Consider the following 16,244-nt stretch of genomic DNA (forward strand, 5'->3'; position numbering starts at 1 on the left):
CTGAGTTGATATCATGTGTCTTCCTTAATCCCTCTTCCCATTACATATATTTGAGGCAGGTCTCTTGCTTAACCTGGAGCGCTAGGCCATGGGAACCACTAGGTCCAGGTTCAGGCAGACATCTTGAAATTTGTGGGCAAGGGGATGGATTTAGGAAACATTTTGAATGAGGTAACCCAGACCCAGGTAGACAATTATCAAATGCACTCGCTCATAAGTGTTTTTTAAACATAAAATCAGCCTACTAATCATACTCCCAGAGAACCTAGACGACAATGAGGACCCTAAGAGAGACATACATAGATCTAATCTACATGGGAAGTAGAAAAAGACAAGGTCTTCTGAGTAAATTGGGAGCATGGGGACCGTGGGGGAGGGAAGAAGCGGAGGGGAGAGGCAGGGAGGAGAGCAGAGAAAAATGTAGAGCTCAATAAAAATTAAGTTAAAAAAAAGTTTGTCACTAAACCTTTATAACCCCCTTCCCGCCTCCCAAATAAGGAAAAAGACAATCTTAAGGCTAGCAGCCCGTTTGTCTGGCTCAGATGGAAGAAGATGAAAGAGCAGCTGGCACAGGGAGTGCTACAGGAGCTGCTGGGAAGCCCCAGGGCGTTGGCGTCTGGGACTAGAAGATGGCAAACCTCAGAACACAGCATATAGGACATGAACTGAGAGTCTACTACTGGGTTGTCAAATTACAGGCCTACCTATCTCCCACTCCCATCCCCCAGCCATCTGTCACCTTCCAGGTAGGGTTCCTTACAGGGTGTCAGTCTTTAAATCACAAACAGGGCAACTCAGTACTGGCAATATTACTTTACTGAAGATCTGGAGTCGCACAAATAGTTCTTTAGAACAGAAAACTAAAAGGATCCATCCATCACAGTTACACTGAGTATTTAGAAGAGGCAAGTATAAAACAGTTCTGCTTCTACATGATACAAATTCCATATAATAGCATGATTTCAACAGTATATTAGAGCTGAGTCATCTTCCCTCGAATGGCTGATGATTCCCACAGGGGAGGGAACAACGCGAGTTGCACGAGTAGTCAAGTTTCTTTCTGTTCCCAAGTTCACTTTAGTTAAGGAAGCTAGTGAGGCTGGTCCTGGCACTGCAGCAGAAGTCACAGGACTGTTCGGAACTCATCGAAAATGAAGTTAGGCACATGTGCTTCGGCCACCTGGAATAGAAAGCAGAAGTTAAATTATAGCATTGGAGCTGAAAAAAAAAAAATCACAATTTTACATATGAAAATTCAAGAAGTGACACATCTGTTGTAATACGGTGAGGTGCTGACTTACACAGGTAAACTAGGAAATAGCCCTTTCATGGTTGTTATCTTAGTGTCTCCTTACTGTGTACCACTAATACAATACTTGAGGGGAGACCGCTGCCTCCAAACTATAGGCTTGGCTCTGAAGGGCACTTTGATCTAGAAATACACATCTGAGAGGTGATGAGGAGAAATATGGGGCCAGAGGAAAGGAATGTGAAGGTCTTGAAAGGCCTGCATTCCTTAACTGTTTTTAGTAGAAGCAAGGAGGAGGCAGGGATGGGGTGGGAGATGGAACAGGTGATTTCTGTGAGCCTTGAAAAACATTGCTGAATTCCTCTCATGAAGATATCTAACTGCTAAGCAGAGAACATGCAGTAAATATGGACAGCACAGAAATCTTGAGAAACTAATACCAATGTTTAAATTTGTATTCTGGCTGTGGTGATGGCCCTCGCCTTTAATCCCAGTACTCGGGAGGTGGAGGCAGAATTCTATGTGTTCAAGACTAGCCTGATCTACAAAACATGTTCCAAGACAGCCTGGGCTGTTATACAGGGAAACCCTGTCTCAAAAAATAAAACCAAAAACAAACAAAAATGGTATTCTTACAGTCCACACTCACTCAAAATCGGGATCATGTAACATTTTAAGCATAGAGATTTTATTGTAGCTATTTTAATAGATGCTGAAGCATAAGGTTAGTCAAAAAAAAAAAAAGGTGCTCAGAAGCAAGATCTCCAAGGATGGTTACAGCTTATTATGGAAGGGTGGATGGACCTTGTAATTTCATGTTAGCTCTGAAAATGTATCCATACCCTTGAACATATGTTGGTGGACATTTGCACATTTTATGTACTGTATAGGTTAATCTTCAGCAGGTAAATTCCTAGCAGCAGAGTTTCTGGGAGTAGGATAAATATATCATCAGAGTTTAAAAAGATAAAGTTGAATTTCTCTCAAAGGCTGGGTTTGCTTCATTGCCGTCCACATCATGGAGAATAAACCTTTCCAAGCACAGAGCCCAACATTTCCCTTGTCAACAATCTAGGTTAGCCTGCACTTAGATTGCACTTGGATACAGGTAAGGTCACACCTTTTCTAAATGTTTATCTTAAAAAAGGCCTGTTAATGTCCTTTACCTACCTCTACTGAACAGGTAATCTTTTTCTTTATTGAGTTGAATGAGAACATTATAAATTAAGGCAATGTCCACTTTTTTGATTTTTAGGTAATAATTCATATCCATCTCTTATTTTTTCAGAGGCATTGGGCAGAATTTAATTCGCATAAATTAGACATCGAATCTGAACCTTTGCCTTTCCATTTTCTTCTTTATGTGTTACAGCGAGGAAGTTGTGTTGGTACACATTTATCTAAATGTCTGCTAACTTACCTGCTTCTGCCATTGGTTTTAACAACGTGGGTGCCGTTTTGCGCCCACACCGTGAGTGTCCCAGAGCCAGCACATAACTGTAGCCTGTCTTTCTCCCGATGTGAGGCGCCACTTTGTCCTGTGCACAGTTACATGCACAGAATGTGCACTGGTCCTGCTGGTCTCTTACCAGCAGCACACTACTTCCATTTCTGTAATTATAGGTGTTAATATCTGGTTTGTAATAATGTTTTCTGAAGTTCTTTATAAAAAATCATAACATTTTTTAAAAAGCAAGTTAAAGATTAACTGGGGTTTTGATTATAATTACACAAATCTGTAAAACTAGGTATCCCTTTGCTGGGCAGTGGTGGCGCACACCTTTAATCCTAGCACTCAGGAGGCAGAGGCAGGTGGATCTCTGTGAGTTCAAGACCAACCTGGGCTACAAGAGCTAGTCCAGGACAGGCTCCAAAGCTACAGAGAAACCCTGTCTTGCAAACCAAAAAAACCCAACCCCCCCCCCCAAAAAAGCAACTAGGTATCCCACTCATATGTATAATTTGGAAGTCCCTTCATCTGAAACACAGATGTTCAAATCTTAAGATTTTAAGAAATTTAAGCATGAGGTTAGTTGAGAAAAGGGTTATCAGAAGCAAGATATATCCAATTATTCTTCTAGTGTCTATTATTTTAAAGAGTACATTTATATTTTTTAAAAGGCATGTCAGATACCTTGGAGCTGAAGTTACAGGCAGTTTTGAGCTGGCTAATGTGGGTATGGGAAATTGAACTCAGGTCCTCTGTAAGAACAATATGTGCTCTTAACCACTGAGCCATTGTTCCAATCTCTAGTAGTAGTCTTAATTATACTATTTCTTTCTTTCCTCTTTTTTCTTTTTTTTCCCTTTGGTTTTTTGAAACAGGGTTTCTCTCTAGCTTTGGAGCCTGTCCTAGAACTTACTCTGTTGGCCTTGAACTCACAGAGACCCACCTGCTTCTGCCTTCTGGCATGTACCACCACTTCCCGGCCATCAATATAAAATTTCTTTCATATTTCTGTGAATGGGACCTTTTTCTCATTTTAAGTGATTTAATTTTGTCCATTTATTATTTAAGTAGGTTACTGAACTTGTTTTTGTTTTTTTTTGAGACAAGATCTCAGTATATAACCTTGGCTGGCCTGGAACTTGGTATATAGACCAGGCTGGTCTCAAATTTATAGATATCTACCCACCTCTGCCTCAACATTGCTGTGATTAAATGTGTGTGCCATCATCTCCAACTTTTATTCACCTTTTAATTTTTTCATTACTGGTGCTGAACCCAGGGCTTGCTCTACACCCCAACGATCTGAGCTCATTTAAAAAGTTCCCCATGATTCTATGAGGCTCTCATTACATTCTTAGTAGGCAGCACTTGCGTTATTTCTTCCAAATCTGCCGTACTCAGTTTCCTATGTTATCTAACATCTACACGACGAGAACGGGGTGTCAGTAGTGCCTGTGGCTTTACAAGACTACTGCTGCTGTTTCACTAAGTTCTGCATGCGCATTGAGATGCTCATCAGCTTTGGCTTTTGTTGTTAAAAAAGTACCTTCCATTAAGAAGAGACTTTTCCACACATACGTACTTATGCAAACCTTATGCGCACTGCCACTGAATGCCTCTAGAGGTCAGAGGACATCCTGCGGGGACCAGATTTCTCTTTCTGCCATTTGGGTTCTGGGACTGAACTCAGAAGGTCAGGTTTGGTAGCAAGTGCCTCTACCTGACAATCCTATTTTTAACTATTAATGTTTAAAAAAAGGGGAAACCGTTTTTTCAGCATTTGTTATAGGTCTTTACAGTTCTTAAATCAAGCTTTCTTTTGTGTTTAAACTTCCCAAGGTTGATATTATTTAGGAGGGCAGAGAAGAACTTTGCTAGAAGGTAAAAAAAACATTTCTGGAAGGTGTGGCTGTGGCCTGGACTAACATGCTGGGCCCTAGGCTGTTAAGGAGATAAATCCCTTTCTTGCTTGTTTATCTCACTGAGTGGGCCCTGAAGAGGGTCAAGAGTGAGGAGGGGGACAGAAGCTCTTCACTGTGCAGGGAAGAGGCACAATGGAGAGCAAGGCACAGCTGTGGGAGGGGCCGAGGGGCATCTGCTGAAAATTGGTCATCACTGTCACCCTCTACTCTCTGTGGCTTACCCTGCGGGGGAGCTTTGTGTACCGGACATAATCCTCCAGGAACAGAAGGGCACCCACAGCATCTGCAGGCATTTCAGGCATCTTCTGGCTGTAAAAGAAGTCTGGGTCAGTCAGCTGCTTTGGATGTTAACAGGCCCTTACTTGACTAATGAGCAGCATGTCAAATCTCTAACAAACCCACAGGGCACCATCTTGATTCCTATGAAATAAATTACCCTACTCTTATTTAGGAATCGACCTTGCAGAAAACAACCTAGCCATGGGCTGGTGCGATGGATCAGTGGGTAAAAGCACCTGCCATCAAGTGTGATAATGGCTTGAGTTCCATCCCCAGAATCCACCTGAGGAAGAGAACTGGCTCCCTGAAGGTTGTCTTCTGACCTCCACATGCAGACATAAATAAATGTAATTAAATAAAAAAATCCAAACCCTAACCTTGTCGTAGGCTTATAAAATGGTCCTGTAGTCTATTCTCCCATCTTCATGTCTTTGGCACTCCATGACTCAATGCCTGACAGGCTCCTGTACTTTCCCATCCTCTAATCTTTTAGCCACATTTGTTTTGCGCACTCATTTGACAGTAAATGACTAGCCAGGACAATTCCACCCACTCTGGAGGCTGTTGCAGGGGAACTGTACATTTAACAACTACCTGGGCTATAGACTAAATCCAGGGACAGGTTTACTCAGTGAGACAATGTCTCCAGAGTAAAAGGAGGACAGGGTGTGGCCTAGCTTTAGAGTGCTTGCCTGCACATATGAGATCCTAGCATAGCAGAAAGATTGGTGCTACGTTGGCAGAAACAACAGATGGTAATCTGTTAACTTTACACTGTAACAAGACAGAAATGTTTCAGTTAGGCTGACCCTTTCAGGCAGCAGAGAAGGAAGCTCAGGTTGCAGCAGCCTAAAGCCATGGCTTTTTTTTTTTTTTTTTTTTTTTTTTTTTTTTTTTTTTTTTACTAGCCTAGAAAATCCACAATTGAAGAGAAGGGAGCAAAGAACTAGAAGAGATCAAAGGTTTATATGTCTTGTTATACATGACAGACTAGCCTTTTCCCTGGCCTTGACACTGAGGAATCATTCCTCTTTAGTGTGGGAATCCATGTCTTACTGGTAGTCAGACTGAGCAGTAGACTCCCCTTTGAGTGAGTGGGGCCATGTTGGTGACAGGCACACCGAGGTGTCTGATTCCCCTTTGGTGACTGGAGCCGTGTCTTGGTGACAGGCACACTGAGGTGTCTGATTTCCCTTTGGTGACTGGAGCTGTGTCTTGGTGACAGGCACACCGAGGTGTCTGATTCCCCTTTGGTGACTGGAGCCATGTCTTGGTGACGGTCACACTGAGAAGTTGAGTGGGGCCGTGTCTTAGTGGTGCTCCAGGAGTGCAGGGCTCGCTGTGCTCTGAGCTGGAGCCAACGTGGCAGAGTCGCAGGTCTGCACTTTCTTTCTAATAGAAAGAAATCTAACAATGTCTACTAATCTCCATCAAGATCCAGTTTTACAATGTCCCTGCCAGTACAGCTATGGAAAATTCCCCGGCAGGGTGACCAAGGATAAGCACTGGAGGTGATTGCTCCAGACATGGGGAGGCGCCCTGACTTGTTCATAGAGAAGCAGTTACTCCCCGTCTGCCACGACAGCAATGAGGGATTTGTCACGGGAGGTTGATGACACTAAAGCCCACTGTTTCTGATTGGTCCTCCGTACCTTGTGCACTGCTCCATTGTGGAGCGAATAAACTGGCCGGTCAGGGCCAGGAACTGCTCGGTGTACCGGGAGTGAAACTGCTTCAGCAGAGTGAGCAGGCCCAGGACGAGCGGTGGCCAGTCCACAGGGTCAGCAGGTTTCCGGCAGACCATGCCTGTGAGGAAGAAAGATACAATGCCCAGTGAACGCCTTGCTTCTGACAATGTTCGCCAAATAGCAGCCCTCATCAATGGTTGGCAGGGGATTATTTTGAGGAAACAGGAATTCTGGGCTACCCCTTAAACTAGCTGCAAGGTTCATGAAGGGTTTAATTTTTATCATTACTGTTTATTTTGTTCTACACTATTAATGCCCTCTGTGGTAGAGACTTGAGATGTACATTCATGTGAATGAGAATACAAAACTCACCTTGACTAGAGCTAATGGTAGCATGGCATTCTAGATACCCAGAAGCACCTTACTAAGTAAAATAAGTTAAAATTCTGGTTAAAATGTTTTTAAAAAACAATATTGAGCATTAAGATAAGAAATGAATCTGCTCAAGTCAAAACAGTGGAAGAAGGAAGACTGGGGTGTGCCTGAGTGCCGCTGCCTGTCTTTCTCACTGGGGACTTCTGCTGCCGGGATGGCCATGCTAAGCAGGAGGTGGAGTTTAGGGCCTTCGCGGGAAAAATGAAGATGTTAGAAGACACACACCGCCTGCCTTCAAGGCTATAAAGTTATACTCAACAGTACTGGCATGAAGACAGACTTCTCAGTGCATCAGGACAGAGGCCCGAAACAGTCTGCCCTTCAGACAATCCATTGACTTTCCACAAATATAACCAACAAGTTATGGAGAAAGAGAAATTTTGTCAAAACATGATACTGACTTGGATAGCCTCATGGAGGGGCTGAGGATGATGAACCTGACCCCACCTTACACCAGATGCAAACAATAACTTGGATGGTTCATAAGTCTTAGCATAAAAGATTAAACTACAGTTACTAAAAAATGAACGGGCAAACCAAAGTCTGTGAAGGAATATTCAATAGTCACAGGGACTGAGAGATGAGCATTTCTTAATCTGGAGACGAAGCTTCCCACTAACAGGGATGGTCGTTAGTTGGTTTGACCAATGTGAGCAGAAGGGATCAACACCTGTGAGCACTTGGTGGGAAGAGGCCAAGTTGGAATCCAATCAACACGGTGCCCTCCCTTACGCAGCAATTACTGACCAAAGGCACTGTGCTTGGCAGCAGGTAGAATAGGAACTGGCAGAGGAACGATGCCTAGGACCAGTGAATGTTTCTGAATGAGAAGATTAAAAAACCCAGAGACTCCACAGTTTACTTTAAAAACATTTTAGAACCTAGGAACGAGAACAAGCAAGAGATACAGTTTAAAGTGTTTAAGAAAACAGTTAATGCAGATGTGCAGAAATGTCCTTACAGTGCCAGTGACTGAAAGGCTGTAGTGCTAGGCTCTGAGAGCACTTTTTAAACCAACTAGATATGCAGTGGATTAAAAAATTCCACTTGGTCAGATGCAAAGTCTGGAGACAGAGGAAGGACCTGGGAATCTCCTGGGTAATTACAGCAATGCTCACAGTAAACTGATGAACAACAACAAGAAAAATCAGTTATATTACCAGCCAGGACACCTATAGCCAAAGCCTTGGGTATGTGCTGTCTGTAGCAAATACTGTGTACATTGTAGTCTGAGATACTCACTTATTCTGGTAGCCAGCAGCACATGGATACTTGTAGGAACAGAACATGAACATAAAGTTTCTTTCATTCCATAAATCAGCTACTCATGCATTGAATGAGGAGACCCAAGTAAAGAAGTTGCACATCTGTAAGAGGCGGGCGTGCTCAGCTGATTTGAACCCACTGTGCTCATCCCATCAACGGTATTATGTGGCAATGGTACAATGGCACTGTTTTATCCTTGTGCACTTGGTTACGAAAGCCTGATGTCTGATGTGGCACTATATTCAGAACGCTGTCCTCACACACTCATCTACTGCTTGTTTATTACAAAGCAAAACCTTGGCATCATACCTAGATTTTTGTTATACTGAAGCTTTGGCAACTGAGCAATCAAGAAGAGAAAGTTGACGATGGGGAAGTAGGGTAAGCGCTTCGTTGTTATGTAAATCTGGAAGAGAAAGATAGGAGAGATGGATGGTTTCTTCATATCACAGAGTATCACAGAACACGTTTCAAGCAAAAAGCTCTGCTGTCTGTCTGTCTGCTCTTCTGACGGCCTCCCATAGGAGGAGTTCCATCATTTGCTGCCTCTGGAGATTTACTTCCTAAGGCCACAGGTAAATACAGGCACCTATACGCTTTACTCCTTCCAGAAAGAACAGCTTTGCTTACAGACTGGAGTTCCTCCCCCAATCTTATTATTATCACTTCCAAAAGGAGGGGCAAGGGGTGACGAGTAAGGATGGCAGGGACAGCAAAATCAAGAGCAGTGAAGGTCTGGGGCTGGAAAGATGGCTCAGCTAACGATGGGGACTCTTCAGAGGACTCAGGTTCAGTTTCCAGCACTAACACAGTAGCACACAACTGTTCTTAACTCCAGTTCCCAGGATCTGACACCATCTTCTGGTCTCCTTGGGCACCAGGCAGACACACGGTGCACTTACACACACAAGTGGGCAAATACTCAAACACATAAATCCGTCTCTAAAAAGAAAGAGAAGTGAAGAGATGTAGGGCAAGGGAGGGAGCCCGAGACAAAAGGAAGAGAGAAAAGATCCAGGCAGCAGAGAGCAGAAAGAGACAGCAGACGCTGAGGAAGAAAGCAAAGCCTCCTTTGTCATATGCTTCCCACAGGCAGTCTCCCTCACAGTGAACATGGCAGAAAAGACAGGGCAGACAAAGCCATGCCACCCCTCAGCATGCCTCCAGTCCACAGAAGACAGGGCAGCACCCTGGTTCAGAGCCCAGGCTCTTTCACTGGCCAACTCCCCCATTAGTGCGGAGGCCCAGGGTAGCCCTTGATCTCTGTAAGCCTCAGGCTCTTCACCTAAGGCTGGCCTGTTTCACGGGGCTGATTCACAAAGCACTCAGATGTCAACTACCCTTTACGTTCATCATCGTCATTTTATTTTGTGACAGGGTTTTATTATTATGATTTAAAATCTTCTAAAGTAACCAGGGTAACCCTCTAAATTGGACATGTCTCTGCATTAACACATATAAACACTCAAACATAGGAAATACATCGCAAGTGCAGGCAGCTGATGTCAGCTGAGGACAGGCACCGCCATATGAGATCTAGCACTGACTCATGAGAAACCCTGCATCACTCAGTGGTTTCTGGAGCTTGGAGTTGAGAACAAAGAGAAGCTCGGCATTTGTAACTGCAGTTCCCTCTGGTCGCCATGGGGAAGCATTTGCAAGCAAGACAGAGCAGTGTGGCCGTTCCAGCTCCAAGTGAACCCACACCGACACTGCATTTACTTTTCCAGAACCTTGACCAGTCCCAGTCTCACAGGCGGGGAGGTGACATTGTTTAAAAAAGGCTGGAACCTGACAGCATGGGGATTCCGGGGGCTGAATGCAGGTTCCTGTGACATTTTCACAGAGATTTGTAACCTGGACAAAGTCACCTTTTGTATCACACAGCCCTGTACCCACCCCCCATTCAATTTCATATTTAGTCATTAACCTTATTCAGTGGGTTGTGAATGCCAGCTGCCTCCAGATAGGCTGTGATTTCATATAAGAGTGTGTTATCTTCTTTGGGGTAGGGAAGCGAAGGGTCCCGATAGTGGGCTTCAATGTCAGCCAGGAGAGCCCTAAAGGGGGAGAGAAGCAGCAATAAACATGAGCGGTCAGCTGAGTTTATACATCTGTCCCCGAGTCTTGTCCTTAGGACTCCCGAACCGCAAGCCTGTGACTCTGACCTAGAATCACTTTATCTCTTGGAGTCAAGTTAAATCAAGTGCTTTCACTACTGAGATTACAAAAGAAAAAAAGTGTGTGTGTCTATGTGTGCCAATGGAGGCCAGATGAGGGCCTCTGATCCCTTGGAGCTGGAGTCACAGGTAGCTGTTAGCTGTGTGACAGGGTGCTGGGAACCAAACAGTGGTCTTCTGAAAGAGCAGCCAGTGCTCTTAACTGCTGAACCATCTCTCCAGTCCCTCCTTGGCCAAACTGGCCAAACTGTTTCTAAGAACTATTTCATTAGCAGAGCTGACATTGGGATGGAGAAGCCTGGATTGTTTATCTGAGCATAAAGAAAGGAGAAGAACAGCAGTTGGGAGGGGAGGGTATGTGTGCACCCCAGGATTTATTGGTCTGCTCTTCCCTGCTCTTTGGGTAACCACTGCTTAGCTCTATAGAGTCCACCTCTTGTCGATTCTGTTAACAACAGTTTTTTAAGCTGGGACACGGGTCTAGCAGTGCTACTGTATGTTATGTGAGCAACACATGTGAAAAACCCAAAGAGACCTTACACGAACAAGATGTGAACGTGGGCTTGGAAGTGGACAGCATGAGCCCACACGCTGCTGCCTCAAACCCTGGCACTTACTTATTGAGGTTGTCCAGAGCAGCAGCCAGATGTCTGGAATCAAATCGACAGGAGGAGTTTAGCTCATTGGCAATCTGTTGTCTCAGGATCTGCATCTGTCCAACCTAAGAACAGGTGACAGAATGCAGAGGTGACACACAGGGTACTTGAGAGTCATCACTAGCACACACACAGAGCTGGAGAGGCAGTCACCAGTCCGCTACACTGTCTCCGAGGCAGCCACAGCAGTGCTTCCTCCAAATGCCTCTATTGGCTCTCTGCTACTCTCTCTGCCACGAGAGAGAAGAGACACTTTAGCTTCATACCTGTGATAAACCTTTCCTAGCACCATGGAGCAGTCCAGGCCAGTGGCTTCACTGTGCCCTTGCTGGATTCTAAAAAAAGCTAGTGGTCATCTAAATAGTTAATTTATTCATTTGTCTTTATTCCTCATTTGCAAAGACACAGTGTTTTATTCATAGCATATGGATACTTTATGCTCCCAAGATCCCCACTTCTGAACATTGAGGAAGTCAGGAGGGAAAGGGACAAGGGCTCTGCTGTAATGCTGAGGACAACAGGCTTCAGATGACAGACTGGAGCATTCTATAACTTGAGCAAGTGGGAAGCTGTGGGTCCATGAAGAGCCCAGTCGGTGGTAGCTCCAGAGAGAAGGATAAAGGAATGAATGGCGTTGAGACGTAACAAGAATCTGCAGAAGTTCTGTTCCAGCCATGAAAGGAATAGATTTCCATCAACATGAAGTCATAGGAAAATAGTAATTTACAAAACAGTGTTATTTATTCCTGCCCCCCCCAATACTTTCTTTACAGAGTATTGACTAGCCTGTTTCCCATAGCATACCTTCATTATGGCTTCCAGGTAAGCAGTCCAAATCTTCTGTGTTTTAGTGATGGCGGAAAGATAAACTTTATTGGAATTTGCTGAAAGTTAAAATACAATCTGAGCTCAGTAAATCCAGAAAGGTTGGTTATAATAATACAGCGTCTTTTCTGCCTTGGCGAATCTCAGGACACTTACCTACAATGCTTTTTAGAGGGCTGACAGCATTCATAAGTGTTTTTAAAGTATCTTGAACAGTTCTATCTCTCAGGATAATTTTCTGAAACATACTGAGGAAATTCTACAAACAAGAAGCCATGATTAAAATCCAAACATAACAAACCCAAACTCCAGTTAATTCAAATGCTGTATAGAATATTGTCTACCTCGGTCATACAACCTCTAAACGGGAAGGAAGCATACCCTACTAGGAGCAGCAGCTGTAAGGAGGAGATAAAGTTTCCAGCACAAGTCTCTCTTTCCCAAACTGAAATTAATTAAAGCAGTCTACCCCTAGAACGGCAACGCTGGCCAAAGAAGTTCTAGTCTACCATCAGTTCTTATCTACCTAGTAAAGTCAGCCAGGCCTTACATCAGGGTGAGAAACCATGAAGGACACTGAGTTTAATTTGTCAGGTGAGACCTGTTGTTATGCTTCCCAGGCAGAAACCAGACATGCAGGTCTATAACAGGCAGCCTATGTCTTCTTGGCAAAGTGTGTCTGGATGCTTCCAGAGAAGTTTAATGTCAGAGGGAAGACCCACGCTGAACAGGGGCAAAACCATCCCATAAGCTGGGGTCTAAGTCCGAATTAAGGGCAGAAAGTGGACCAAGCATTGACATCCATCTCTCTCTGCTTCCTGATACAGGAGCAGTGTGACCAGCTGTCTCATATTCATGTGACCACAGTAGAAGCCATTCTGGAAGCCAGGCCTTCCCCTCCACGATGGACCAGACTCTCAAACTGTGAGCCAAAATACATCCTTCTGTCCTTAAATTGCTTGTCAGATATTTTACCACGGCCACAAGAGAAGCAGCTGACGTGGGGTTCCTGGCTCACCTGTAATTCTTTCACAATCATGAAGCACAGAAGTCGGTCCAATCCATTCAGGCCAAAAGTCCCCAAGGTGTTCTGGATTTCTGAGAAGAGCCGACTGCTGGTGACCTCCTGATGAGTCTTCATGTCATACCAAGTGTTCAGCTGGTCTATGTAGCATGTCATTCTAAAACAAAAGTACAACCAAAGTCCCAGCTCAGAGGTATGGGACAGGAGCTGGGGTATCAAAAGCCAGGGCACAGGCTATGTGCCTTCGATTGTTATACAGTCTGCATAGCCTGGATGTGCACGAGCCCTGCCTCGACCTCCTGAGTGCTGGGGTCGCAGTGCGAGCAGGCACTACTGGTTATGACTCATGTTTGGTGTTTCCTCACATCTGTCCAGGCACTCAATCGTGTCTGCCTGATGGCTGCCTGATGTCACAGAAGGTAAACCTCAGCTAGGTCTCCTTTCCCCACTGTATGCTTCCTTGGTTTCATTTATTTCCACTCGGCTGAGCTACCCCTGGGAAACATGCTGAGAAGACAAAGTTAAGTTCAGCTGCCGGGTTGGAGGACTCTAGGGCCCAGCTACCCTTTTACAGGACGCTTCTTGAAATTTCCAGAGACTGAGGACAGATGAGAGCCTAGTGTCAATCCCACTGGTACAGAAGAAACTTAGGATCTTTGATGGTGACATCTGAGGGGGAAGATGAAGCTGTGTGCTCCCTTCCCAGCTCATTGAATCACCCCATAGTGATTCTTTTTAGTCTTGGGAACACAGTACGATAGTGACAGTGGCAGAAACCCAACATCATCTACTGAGCACTCAAGTTATCCTATGTCACCCTCATAAGCTCTGTGAAATACAAGCCAGTTAACCCCTGATTTAGAGGGGAGATGACAGAGGGCAAGGTAGGCCTGGTTGCAAGATTATATCATTTCAAAGCTTTGGGTCTCAATCATGGAGGAGGGGCCTTGAGTGACTAGTAGGGCCTGCAGAAGGCACAGATGTCCAAAGTCCACTCCTAGATAATCTGATTCAGCAGGAAAGGGGTGGAGTCCCAGCCTCTGCAGTTCCAACAAACTTTACACATGTAGGCCTCATGTTATAAACACCACCATCCACATACATGCTGGCACTTTGGATGTGACATCTGAGAGGACCCTGGTTCTGATAATGAATCCCCAGTCACATCTAACCTCCCCTGAAAGTGTGAGCAGGGTGCCAGGCAGGGCAGTTTCTAGAAGGGCTCAGTAATTCAAGCCACAGACACAAAGGACTGTTGCTTCTCATGCCTGTGGCAGAAAAAATTTCGGCTAGAAATCTCAAAAGGTTTATCTACAGTTTACTGACTTTCATAAATCTTGAGATGAAATAGTGCCAGACTAGAGGACAGTATGGAGTGCTGAAGGAATGTACACGCGGTCAACAGGACACAGGTGGGCGGGGAGAGAAAGAGGCGCACGTCTTCCTCTGGGCAAGTCTATCTATCATGGTCCTCTGTGAGCATGTGCACACAACTGAGCCACAAGACCTGAGCCTGCTCTTTCCTCAGCTGGTCTTAGTGTACTGCTTCATCTGAGGTTCAAAGGGAGAGTCAACAGGTTTAGCTGGATTTACTGAGAGGGCCCACAGTACCCACCAGATATTCTCAGGAATAGATTTAATTACGTGAGATTTTCACCCAGTCATGCTGAAGTCACACGGACCCATGTGACTAGGGTGGACTCATTGGACATGGTGTGACCGTGACTCGCAGTCCTTTGGGAGCAGAAACTTGGCATGGTCTAGCACACTGTCTGCCAACTGTGTTATGTTGGGCAGGAGAGTAAGCTTTTGTGCCTGGATTTCTTCATCTTTGAAGCGGTAAGAGCAACAATGCCTACCTCCAAAGATTATTACAAGGAATAAGTCCATAGCCGTGGGTAGCATGCTGAGTGGTCACTGGACAGTGAGTGACTCTTAGTCAGTACTCGGATCCTCGGCATAGACATAAGCATGCCATCTTTAACAGTCCGGATGAGCTGACAAGTACAAGACTAGGGACAAGGGAGCACACTTCAGTGACACAGGCTCAAATGTCTTGTGGCCTGAAGCTTAGTCACACTCAGAAATACTTACTTTGGGTCTGTGATCCTCAAGATTTCTCTGCAGAGACGACCGATAAACGTTATGGACTCATCCACGGGCGTGAACTTGGGTATTGGAATATGAGTAGACTGGTACATACTCTGCCAGTCTTGAATCTGGAACATAAAACCATAAATGCCTACTTCAGCTCTGACAGTGTAACTCACTAATCTCACAAGCACTGCATGAAGAATAACAAATGTTGCTTGGTTTTGAAGAGAAAATTTTAAATCAACACCGAAAGTCCCAAAGGCTACACAGAACATCAAAATAGAGAGGAAACAACTATTAAAAATTAAAATTAAAAAATTATTAAAAGGTGCTGGAGATGCAGCCCAGCTGGCACAGAGCCTGCCTAGCATGAGCAAAGCCTTGGGTGCCAACCACAGCACCACATGGACCAGGCATAGCAATGCAGGCCTGCAATTCCAGAACTAGGGAGGTGGAGGCCAGAGAGGAAGTTCAAGGTCATCCGTGGCTGAACGGTGAGTTGGACACTAGCCTGGGCTGCAGGAACGTGAGAGATAAGGAGAGACGGCAGAGATTTAGGCTTCTCTGTTTTACGAGCAGAGATGGACAGTGTAATCTGGAAACCTAAACTAGCATTAGCTTAAATAATCTCTGGACAGTGTCACCTGCATGTGTCAGTGCTTTGTCTGTCTAAAGCAGCAGCACTGGAGTTTGGTGCTATTCTGAAGTTCATGAAAAAAAAAAGAAAAAAAGAAAAGCAGCCCACTTTTCAAAGAAGACATATACACATGGCCAATAAACACGTGAAGATACTAGACAGTCTTTAGGGAAGCATGCATCAAAAAAAGCCCCCTTCACGCCCCCCCCCCAGGTCGGCGGAAGTTAGGGAGTGGATAGCAGTGAGTGTGGGGACCTGAGGAACAGACCAAGTTCATGGCCTGGGGGACGTGGGGGCAGTGCTGCTGTGGGAGCGCTCTTGGGGTGCCTGCTCAAGCCAACAGCATCACAAAGTCCAGAGGTCCTGCGCCTCGCATCTCAACCCGCTGGCTTCTAACAAGCAGAGCAGCAGCTGCTGCAGCCATTTGGCTGCCCCTGCTTTCTCAGTGGCACAGAAAGCTCTGAGAGGCCAGGTCCCGTGTCAACTCTCCTTTTGTCCTGAAGTCTCCTGAAGGTGCTCTGGGGGACTTCAGTACTGAT

At 45.0% G+C, this 16,244-nt stretch overlaps 1 protein-coding gene across 3 annotated transcripts in view; it reads right to left on the reverse strand.

Moving 5' to 3' along the window:
• Nucleotides 1–798: 798 nt before the first annotated feature.
• The window catches only part of Washc5 (WASH complex subunit 5), a 53,059-nt gene continuing 37,613 nt past the window's right edge, over nt 799–16,244 (reverse strand). For all 3 annotated transcript variants that reach the window (XM_038342053.1, XM_038342054.2, XM_038342055.2), the window contains 10 exons: nt 15,069–15,193; nt 12,969–13,131; nt 12,107–12,209; nt 11,930–12,009; nt 11,087–11,190; nt 10,220–10,349; nt 8,599–8,695; nt 6,553–6,706; nt 4,843–4,930; nt 799–1,180 (listed from right to left, as the gene is read on the reverse strand). In XM_038342053.1, the coding sequence (XP_038197981.1) occupies nt 1,124–1,180; nt 4,843–4,930; nt 6,553–6,706; nt 8,599–8,695; nt 10,220–10,349; nt 11,087–11,190; nt 11,930–12,009; nt 12,107–12,209; nt 12,969–13,131; nt 15,069–15,193 (1,101 nt within the window). In that variant the 3' untranslated portion in view covers nt 799–1,123. The remainder of the gene's footprint in view (nt 1,181–4,842; nt 4,931–6,552; nt 6,707–8,598; nt 8,696–10,219; nt 10,350–11,086; nt 11,191–11,929; nt 12,010–12,106; nt 12,210–12,968; nt 13,132–15,068; nt 15,194–16,244) is intronic.

Source organism: Arvicola amphibius, chromosome 9, assembly GCF_903992535.2.
Source record: "Arvicola amphibius chromosome 9, mArvAmp1.2, whole genome shotgun sequence".
Taxonomy (NCBI): Eukaryota; Metazoa; Chordata; class Mammalia; order Rodentia; family Cricetidae; genus Arvicola; species Arvicola amphibius.